We start from the raw sequence: 11433 nt of genomic DNA on the forward strand, positions 1-11433 counted from the left end.
TTCATTGTGTTTTTAGAAGGAACCCACGAAGTACCCTGAGGGTCCACTTCCTTGGCGATCTTCAGAGCGTCCGAGTTGGCCAGGTCAGTGTTGGCCGGTGTGACTGCCAGGATCAGACAGCTGTCTTTAGTGATGAACTGCAAAAGCATGTCTCGTATCTGGTGCTCGATGTCCACTGGCTGGTCGCCCACGGCAACCTTGGTCATCCCTGGCAGGTCGATGAGAGTCAGGTTCAACACTGAGGAACCAAAAAAAGAGAATGAGGTTTCCTACAACAGGAAGGTTTTCTGAAAAGATTTTACAATTCCGTGTGTGTGTGTGTGTGCGTGTGTATGTTTGTCTGTGTGCGTGATACCGTTAGGCGAGTAGACTCTCAGGTTGATGGGAATGGGGGAGATTCCCTTATTCGAACCCGTGATCCTGTCCGTCTCGGCCTCAATCTCCATCCGGACTTCATTGAAGTCCACGAACTTCTTCCCTTTACAGTGCAAGAACTCGGCATACTCTAAACACAGACACAGAATCGTTAGACTCTGGGTTGCCAGGTTTCCTGTATGTGTGTGTGTGTGTGTGTGTGTGTGTGTGTGTGTTTTTGTCCGAGGAAATGCACTCACCTGCTTTGTTGTTGATTAGCTGCAGAACCAGAGGCCTGCGAGTGACGATCCCTGAGCCACGAGGGAGAAAATCCCTGCAGAGAACAAGAGAATTTCATTATGCAATAAAGCAATGATCAGACGAACTGTGAAAGGGAGAAGAAAGAGAAAAACAGAGACAGGTCAACGACAGAGACAGAGAGATAGAAAAACAAAGAGTAATAAGCAAAGTGACGGTCAAATGAAGAAATGAAATTTGAATTTCTGTCCCTCGACCATCACGGTATTTTTGAATGAGAAAAAACAGATCACAGCTGATACTTTTAATCATCTTGTTTTAAGTACACACACACACACACACACACACACACACACACACACACACACACACACAAACATATGTACGTACACAGCACAGACAGATGGTGTTCTGCGACTTGCATGAATTAGTTATTAAAAAGGCTGTACAGAGACCAGGGTGTGTGTGCGCATTTTTCTCCTGACAGGCCTCCTGCCAAACTCTTCATTATAGTGGTGTACAAACCCATCACACTCTTTCCCTGCTTTTTCACTCCCTGAGACAACTTGAGAATTTCAGTAGGTCTCCAATTGACACCTGATCAAACCAGGATGATGTCTGACACACACACACACACACACACACACACACACACACAAATGCTTCCTACACACAAACGAGGACAAACCTCAGCCTCTGGGGGATACATGGATCAATGAACGGAAAGACAAGGACGTCACTGTGTCCCCTTACAGACCAAAATCCTTCATTACATCATCAGACGTGTTTCTCTGATCTCGTGTCGGGTTGTTTTGGGGGGTGTGTGTGTGTGTGTGTGTGTGGTATGTGTTATGTGGTCTTTATGTGCAGTGTGTGCGCGTGTGTCTGCGGGGAGTGTGTATGTGGTGAGAATACACGACAGTAGTAACCTATCCTGTCTCTCACTGACCCCAGGTCTCTCCTGTTACACTGCACTGTTGCCCTCAGAGTTTACCTTTCTACTGGACATTTCAACTCTCTCTCGCACACGCGCGCGCACACACACACAAAAGAGAAAGACACACAAACATATATACGTGCATGAGAGACACAAACCCTTAGAAAGCAAGGGATAAAGAGATACAGAAACACAGAGACAAAAAGACGCACGCACGCGCACGCACGCACACGCACGCACGCACACGCACGCGCACGCACGCACACGCACGCACGCACACGCACGCACGCACACAGGCAGAGGGGAAAAAAGGAAGGGTGGGTTGGTGTTCATTATTGATAGTGTGTAAATGAGAGACGAGGCTGAGCCTTCAGCAGATTGTTCATCTCATGTATTATGAACGCACAGACAGAAAAGCAGTGCAGGAACAGACGGGGAGACGGAGAGAGAGACGGACTAACGCTGAAAAACACCACAAGCACTCCATCGCTGCTTTCATCCACAAACCCGTGTCTCTGACACACTCCGATACACAGATTATCTTTTACCATCACAGGGACACCACTATGTCCAGGAGATCTCTGTCCACTGTCCCACCCAATAGACCACACCCAGACCAGGCTGCAGAGTGAGATATGAAAACGAGACTGCAACTGTCTCAGGAACAATTACATCTTACTGGTCATAAAACCACAGACGGGTTTGTCTCGCTTTGATCAGCAGAGCCAGAAGGTCATTAATAAGTGGACACATCACAGGCACACACACACACACACACACCAATAGAAACAAAGACAAACACAAAGATAGACACACACACGCACGCACACCAAAGAGAGAAAGTCACACACAGATACACATCCATACAGGGACACAATCACATACACAGAGAAACACACAGGAAAACGACACACACAGAAACAGACACATACGCATCCACAAATGTACACAAAAACAGAGACACAGAGAAACTCTCTCTCTCTCTCTCACACACACACACACACACACACACACCAAAGAGAAAATCCCACACACAAACACAGATCAACGTCCAAACAGAAAAAAATTAAATTCTTGATTTTTCCAGCTGGTTGATGTTCACCAGCTGGTTAACGTTAGTGATAAAGATTATAAATTTTTATAAACAGGGAGAAAAATCCTCTTATATTTCATGCTAGCAGTAAAAAAAAAAAAAAAAAAAAAAAAAAAAACTGGAACAGCTCCAAGTCCCCTTATTCAAGTGTAAGGAAAAACTCATGCTGGCACATTTGAAGACGTCTTCTACCATCGTGTACCTCCGATTATGTGGTAAGATCTTGAGGAAGAACTACGTAACGGGTGGAAAAGTCCGGTGTCTCAATACTTTTGGCTTGTTTTTTGTAAGATGATGGAAAAGGGTAAAACTTGGGTTTGGTTCTACACTTCACCATCACTGATTATTCTCCTAAACCAGCATAGCATGAGGAAAGTAAATGCTCTGTGTGTGTGTGTGTGTGTGTGTGTGTGTGTGTGAGAGTGAGATTAAAAACCTGTTCCTCTATGAAGATCTGCTTTCCATAGGTACAATGGAAGATCTCCTGCTATAGAGCTACAACCCTATTGTGATGAATTGTTCATGCCGAATCTACACAAAATTTTGTGGAACACCTCCCCAGAAGAGTGGAGCTGATTATAATAGCGAATTTTAACTAAATGTGGAATGAAACGTTCAAAAAGAAGCACACACCATTCCTATGTTCACAAACATTTGTACATATATAGTATGATAAATGATGCGCTTCATTCGTAAGAGGTTTGAGGAAATGTTTTCTTTATTGTCTATAATTATAGAAACGTATTTATCGAGTAGATTTAGAACGATGACGGCAAAGACCCCACATATAAAATGCATAACTGCTGAAGGGTTTCCATACATTTTACTCATGCAGCTCGAATCGAAAGCACACTCTTGTCGAGTCCGGACCTGCCCTGTGTTTAGTTGTTTAGAGTTAAACATCAGAGATGCTTCGAGAACAATTCATAGCCCTCACAGGGCTTTCAGACATCGTCTTCAGGCAGTCTGGGGCGCCAAGAATTTATTTAATTTATTTAAATCTAAGACCAGTCCTAAAAACTGTATCGCTTATGTAACTCGTACTTCAGAAACTCTGACCAATTGAAGATATCAATATATATCATATATACATGTAAGAAAAAAATCATTTGATTCAGTGAGTCAGTTTAACTGACTCAAAGGAGTCGACTCTTTTGCCTCAAAACATCTGCTGAATTGAATCTTTTCAGGAGTCGACTCTTTTTAGGTGTACAAAATTCAAACCTTATATTCCAACAGAATTAATATAATATTTGGTTTATTGGGATCTTTAAAAAAAAATAATTTAAAACTGTATTGATTCGACTATATCGCATAGTTCAACAAAAACATCGTATCACGGTATTCAACATTTCTACAATACGGTTCCTGAGGTAAAATTTGCTCAAATTAACGGCAATTAACACTGCAGATCTGTAACATTGAGGAAAAAAAATATTAATAATTAGTTTCTTTAGAAATACACCACTTTGGAGCTCAATTAAACCTTCTATATTCAGACACAAAGGCAGGATGTGTTGCACTGTTTGCCATTCACAAAATCTTTTCAGAGTTTTCTCAGTGAGGTTCAATTAAAATTAGAATCTAAATGAACTGATCGAGTAGGAATGAAAAAGAATGATTATATCAGTCAGAATTTTGATTCAGAGACCAAAATAAGTCTGAAGAAAAGAAGCAGATTTAATATTAATAATAATTTTGATGATAATTAATAATAATGATTTCAATAATAATAATAATAATAAAAACATTAATAATAATACTATTGATATTAATAATAATAATAGTATTCATATTATTAATAATAATGATGATCATATTGATACAGTAAAACCCTGTTGTACGAGCAAACGGAGATACGAGCGAACTTGCTCGCAAAAAAAATAAAATAATAATTTTCATGAGCAAACCCACGCTACAGGCGGAGGGTCACATGAGTCGCTGAGTTGATGACGTATCACTCGGTCGCTCTCGTTGATCAGTGCAGCAAAAACATTTTTTTTTTTTTTTTTATATTTTTATTTCTCTAGAAATCTTGAAAAATGTCTCAAGAAAATCAGTGATGGTGCTGTGAAAACGGAAGTAAATAGAATTACCATGGAAACCGAGGAGGTTACGAGCGTGGTGCGCGTCTCACACTCGCAATCAAACACTACCACATGAGTAAGTGGTAAATTATGTTTACATTACGGTCATTTGCGGTGTATTTGTTTGTTAAAATAGGCTACAAATACTTTTTATGTGCAGAAATAATGTGATCGGATGAGATCTCGGAACGGATTAAATCACTTTTACATTCATTCTTATGGGGAAAATCAGTTCGAACGTACGAGCAAATGGACCTACGAGCAATTTTCAAGAACAAATTATGCTCGTACAACAGGATTTTACTGTATTATTATTAATATTATAATTATTATAATAATATTCCAGGTTGAAAAGTGCTGCCAGATGCTTGCAGTGTAAAAGCATTCAGTACAACTTCACTCCATTTGAACTCAACACACCCCACAGAAAGGTGCTGCAGAGACAGGTATCTCAGGTTTGCAGATTAGAATCTAAGTGTACACCAGAAACGACGCCGTGTTGCTGCACCTGATTCGATGACAATCGAATGGCCTGAAAAGCTCAATGTAACAACATTTTTAGGCAAAACAAAACAGAAAAACGCACAGGCAGAAAAAAAATACGCACAAACACACACACACACACACACACCCCGGACATGAGAGACAGAACGAAACCGACCTGCCGACGAAATTCTCCAGAACCGAGCTCTTTCCGGCGCTCTGTCCTCCCACCACGGCGATCTGCGGCAGATCCAAGTTGCAGCTCTGCCCGATGGAACTGAACGCGTCTTGGAGTTTGTTGATTTTGGGGATCAATTCCTCCATCCCCCGGTTCCCCATGATTCCGGCTGGGTTTGGCTCGGCTCGGCTCGGCTCCCTTTTGTTAGGTTTTCCTATCCGGCTCGACGGACCACATAAGGGAGATTTACTAGCTAGTGTGCTCTGATCAGGGGATTGTACTCGCCCCAGCGTGTCAGTAAAAACACGGAAGAGGATTCCGTACACTTAAACTTTACTGGGTATAGAATTGATTTTGTGTGATTCTTGCGGTCAATTGCTATGTGTTTTGTGCGATGCCGAGTGACCACTGCTAAATGGGTGCTGAAAGGCTACTGCTTGTTGTTGCACTGTGGTGTTTTATGGCGGATTGGCAGACCAACGAAAAGGTGGCCCTTTATACTCCTGATGGAGAATGGTGCACTGTGATGTCATAGGTAACTTGTCATGATTGGTAAACTGTATGTCTGCCTCTAGTGGTGAAGTGTGGAAATACAACTGAATGGGAATTCTCTCTTACACCTTTCTTCTTCTTCTTTCGGCTGCTCCCATTAGGGGTCGCCACAGCGGATCATCCGTCTCCATACCACCCTGTCCTCTATATCTGCCTCTTTTACACCAACTACCTGCATGTCTTCCCTCACCACATCCATGAACCTCCTCCTTGGCCTTCCTCTTTTCCTCCTACCTGGTGGCTCCATCTTCAGCATTTTTCTACCAATATAATTCATGTCCCTTCTCTGCACATGTCCAAACCATCTCAATCTCGCCTCCCTCACCTTGTCACCAAAACATCCTACATGCGCTGTCCCTCTAATAAACTAATTTCTAATCTTGTCCATCCTCGTCACTCCCAACGAAAACCTCAACATCTTCAGCTCTGCTACCTCCAGCTCCACCTCCTGTCTTTTACTCAATGCCACTGTCTCTAATCCATACAACATCGCAGGTCTCACCACAGTCCTATAAACTTTCCCTTTCATTCTTGCAGATACTCTTCTATCACAAATCACTCCTGTCACTCTTCTCCACCCACTCCACCCTGCCTGCACTCTTTTCTTCACTTCCCTAACACACTCTCCATTACTTTGCACTGTTGACCCCAGGTACCTGAACTCCTCCACCTTCTCCACCTCTTCTCCCTGCAACCGCATCACTCCACTGCCCTCCCTCTCATTCACACACATGTACTCTGTCTTACTCCTACTGACTTTCATTCCCCTTCTCTCCAGCGCATATCTCCACCTCTCCAGGCTCTTCTCAACCTGCTCTCTACTCTCACCACAAATCACAATATCATCTGCAAACATCATAGTCCAGGGAGACTCCTGTCTGACCTCGTCCGTCAACCTGTCCATCACCACTGCAAACAGGAAAGGGCTCAGGGCCGATCCTTGATGCAGTCCAACCTTCACCCTGAACCAGTCTGTCGTACCTACTGCACACTTTACTGCCGTCACACTGTCCTCATACATGTCCTGCACCACCCTCACATACTTCTCTGACACACCTGACTTCCTCATACAATACCACAACTCCTCTCTCGGCACCCTGTCGTACGCTTTCTCTAAATCCACAAATACACAATGCAGCTCCTTCTGTCCTTCTCTATACTTCTCCATCAACATCCTCAAAGCAAATATGGCATCTGTGGTGCTCTTCCTCGGCATGAAACCATACTGTTTCTCACAAATGGTCACCTCTTCTCTCAGCCTGGCTTCCACTACTCTTTCCCATAACTTCATGGTGTGACTGATCAACTTTATTCCCCTGTAGTTACTGCAGGTCTGCACATCTCCCCTATGCTTAAAGATCGGTACCAGCACACTCCTTCTCCATTCCTCAGGCATCCTCTCCCCTTCCAGAATCCTGTTAAACAATCTGGTTAAAAACTTCACTGCCATCTCTCCTAAACATCTCCACGCTTCTACGTATGTCATCTGGTCCAACCGACTTTCCATTCTTCATCCTCTTAATCGCTGCTCTCACTTCCTCCTTACTAATCCTATCTACATCCTGCTTCACCAACTCCACATCCTCCAACCTTCTCTCTCTCTGATTTTCCTCATTCATCAGCTGCTCAAAATACTCCCTCCATCTTCTCAACACACTCTCCTCACTAGTCAACACATTTCCCTCTCCATCCTTTATTGCTCTAACTTGCAGCACATCCTTCCCAGCTCGGTCCCTCTTCTTGGCCAATCGGTATAAATCCTTTTCTCCTTCCTTAGTGTCCAACCTCTTATACAGTTCCTCATATGCCTTTTCCTTGGCTTTCGCCACATCCCTTTTAACCTGCTGCCGCATCTCCTTGTACTCCTGCCTACTTTTCTCATCACTCTGTCGATCCCACTTCTGTTTTGCCAACCTCTTTCCCCTAATGCTCTCCTGCACTTCCTCATTCCACCACCACGTCTCCTTGTCTTGCTTTCTATTTCCAGATGTCACACCAAGTACTTTTCTAGCTGCCTCCCTCATCACTCCTGCAGTAGTTGCCCAATCATCCGGCACCTCTTCACCACCACCAAGCCCCTGTCTGACCTCTTCCCTGAACCTCACACTACACTCTTCCTCCTTCAGTTTCCACCATCTTATTCTTCTTTCAAACCTTACTTTCCTCCTCTTCTTCTTCGCCTCCAAAACCATCCTACAGACCACCATCCGATGCTGTCTAGCTACACTGACCCCCGCCAACACCTTACAGTCTCCAATCTCCTTCAGGTTGCATCTCCTACACAGAAGATAATCCACCTGTGTGCACCTTCCTCCACTCTTATACGTCACCCTATGATCCTCCTTCTTCCTAAAATACGTGTTCACCACTGCCATTTCCATCCTTTTAGCAAAATCTACCACCATCTGCCCTTCCACATTCCTCTCCTTCAAACCATACCTAGCCATCACCTCCTCATCACCTCTGTTCCCTTCACCTACATGCCCATTAAAGTCTGCCCCAATCACCAATCGTTCTTTCCTAGGTACACCATCTACCACTTCATCTAATTCACTCCAGAATCTTTCCTTCTCCTCCATCTTACAGCCAACTTGTGGAGCATAGGCACTGATGACATTTATCATCATCCCTTCAACTTCCACCTTCACGATCATCACCCTATCAGAAACTCTCTTCACCTCCACTACACTCTTACTGTACTCTTCCTTCAGAATCACCCCTACACCATTTCTCTTCCCATCCACACCATGATAAAACAGTTTAAACCCACCTCCAATGTTCCTGGCCTTACTCCCTTTCCACTTGGTCTCCTGAACACACAACACATCTACCTTTCTCCTCTCCATCATATCAGCTATCTCTCTCCCTTTACCCGTCATAGTACCAACATTTAAAGTACCAACCCGAACCTCTACTCTCCTACACTGCTCCTTTTCCTGCCGTCTCTGTAGACGCCTTCCTCCTCTCCTTCTCCTTCTTCGGCCAACAGTAGCCCAATTTCCACCGGTACCCTGTCGGCTAACGATACCTGTGGCGGTCGTTGTTAACCCGGGCCTCGATCGATCCGGTATGAAATTCTCATTTGTGATCCGCATATTTGATTTGGCACATGTTTTACGCTGGATGCCCTTCCTAACGCAACCCTCCCCATTTACCCGGGCTTGGGACCGGCACTAAGAGTACACTGGCTTGTGCCCCCCTAATGGCTGGGTTCTCTCTTACACCTTTACACCCTTTAATGAATTTCAGTCATCGGTCTGTCAGTGAAAACACGTCGCTTTAAATGATTTAAATAGAAATGTAAAGTTGTTAGTAAGAAAATGTAAGGTTTAGTCGCAGTCAGTCAGCAGGAAGCTGTGACCATCCGGTCAGGCGACATTGGACTCTCACTGCGGGTTACTCGAAGCCCCTGTCGAAGATAACCTCCAAACACCAACAGTCTTCGAAATCTAGGGTTAGGGTTACCCCTAACCCTAGGGTAAGGCTAACCCTTTACACCATACCAGTACATTCATCTCAGCTGGAACCTACGCAGTTCTAGGGGCAATTCTCCCATTTCAACTTATAGTGAGGCTACCGGAGATGATCTAAATGCACCCCAGCAAATACGCAAAGATTGATTTAACCCTGTTTTTAAACCCAAAAGGTTACAATTTTATATTTTTTTAATGTAACTCAGAAAAACCTGGATTCCTGGCAGTTGAATGGTGAATTGGCCAGTAATATTCTTCTACTTAAACCAGTCTCTTATTACAATAAAGAAACCCCAATGAATGAAACACCAGAGTACAAATTCAGCTTAGTAAATTAACAAACCATATTTATTTTTATTTTTCCGGAGTTTTACAGTTATTTTAGTTTTGCTGTATGAAAAATGTATGAAACCAGTAAACAACTGTAGAGTGTGAAATAGTTAGAAAACAGAAAAAATACTGGTATCAAAAGGGTATGAAAAGTAAAATTAAAGACCTCAAAACATAAAGAGATACAAAAAAAAACAATAACAAAACCCCAAGTGCACAATATTACTCAGTCTATCAGAAAACTCATGCAATATATATGAACCAACAACTCAGTCACATACACTGTGTTTTCGATGGGGCCCAGTTGGTGCACATGCGCAGTGTGAAGGGTTAAAGAAATCCTCTTAAGCACAAACTTGGAAAACAATCACTTACATCCATCCAAGGAAACCAGGATGAACCGCGAACAGCATCAGGTCCTCGGTCTCATGGAGCACACACCATGTGACTTGCTTCTCTCTTCCGCGTTGTAACTCTCATGACCTTTAACCTTTTGGTCAACAGTCATTATCCAAGAATAAAACATTTATCAAATTAATATTCTGGATATAAAATAAACCCATATCTGAACAAAAAAACAATGTCATGTAATATTACATTTAAAAAAAATACAAATAAAATAAATACATTGACATCATAAAAAAAACATTGGAAACAAAGAACATTTTTAAAGGTTCCTACATGTATATTAGACATCCATAATCAATGTTTGATCTAATCACAGCACAATAAATTATTTTCAGTGACTGAAAAGTTGCCCCTCATTCTGCTCCTGACAAGCACGTCAATACATTCATTCCTTTTTTGCATTTTTCGATCAATTTCTGAATATGTATTCTAAAATTTAATTTAGAATCCATCCACATACCCAAAAACCTTACTATCTTTACTTGTTCCAACTTATAACCATACATTTTAATAGTCAAGCTTGGATTATTCTTCTTTTACGAAAAACACACCACTTGTTTTTGCCACAGAAAATCGAAAACCCCGATCATTCACCCAATTCTCCACCTCGTTTACTGCTTTTTTAATTTTATTTTCTACAAATAAATATTTCGCCCCCTTTTCCATAGTGCTCCATCGTCAGCATACAATGACCTTCCAATTCCATTATCTACATTATGATAGATGTCATTAATCATTACATTAAAAAAAAAAATCGGGCTGATCATACTTCCCTGGGGAGTTCCATTCTCAATTGGAAGGGTCTGAGATAATGCGGTCTCTACTCTTACTTGAATCCTTCTTCCAAATAAGAAACTCAATTAGTTATACATCCTTCTGTTTATTTCAAAGCTTTCCAGTTTCATCAAGCGCCCTTCTTTCCACAGCATATCATAGGCTTTTTCTACATTAAAAAACACTCCCACTAGCACTTGTTTATTAATTTGAGCTTTATGAATTTCAGTTTCCAAACACAATATTGAATCCATCGTATTTCTCCCTTTTCTAAATCCACTCTGACATGCTAAAAAAAATGTTTCTTCCTTAAATTACATGTCGATCTATTCATAACCATCCGTTTCATAACTTAAATTTGCACAATAGCTCTATAGGTAATTGGCTGAGAGTGGTCTTTTCCCTGGTTTGACTATTGGCACTACCACCCCATGCTTCCAATCTGCAGGTAAATTCCCATATTTTGTTAAAAAGTCTTAGAATCATACTCAAAAATAAGTCTGATA

General features: G+C 42.2%; 1 protein-coding gene across 2 annotated transcripts in view; it reads right to left on the bottom strand.

Annotated features, from left to right (window-relative positions):
- Positions 1–5587, bottom strand: part of LOC310716847 (dynamin-2-like) — a 33400-nt gene extending 27813 nt beyond the window's left edge. For both annotated transcript variants that reach the window (XM_083524395.1, XM_083524394.1), the window contains exons 1-4: positions 5391–5587; positions 615–688; positions 356–505; positions 35–238 (exon numbers count right to left, since the gene is read on the bottom strand). In XM_083524395.1, coding sequence (XP_083380521.1) covers positions 35–238; positions 356–505; positions 615–688; positions 5391–5551 — 589 coding nt within the window. In that variant the 5' untranslated portion in view covers positions 5552–5587. The remainder of the gene's footprint in view (positions 1–34; positions 239–355; positions 506–614; positions 689–5390) is intronic.
- Positions 5588–11433: the final 5846 nt, after the last annotated feature.

This window comes from Silurus aristotelis (assembly GCF_946808225.1).
Source record: "Silurus aristotelis genome assembly, chromosome: 21".
NCBI lineage: Eukaryota > Metazoa > Chordata > Actinopteri > Siluriformes > Siluridae > Silurus > Silurus aristotelis.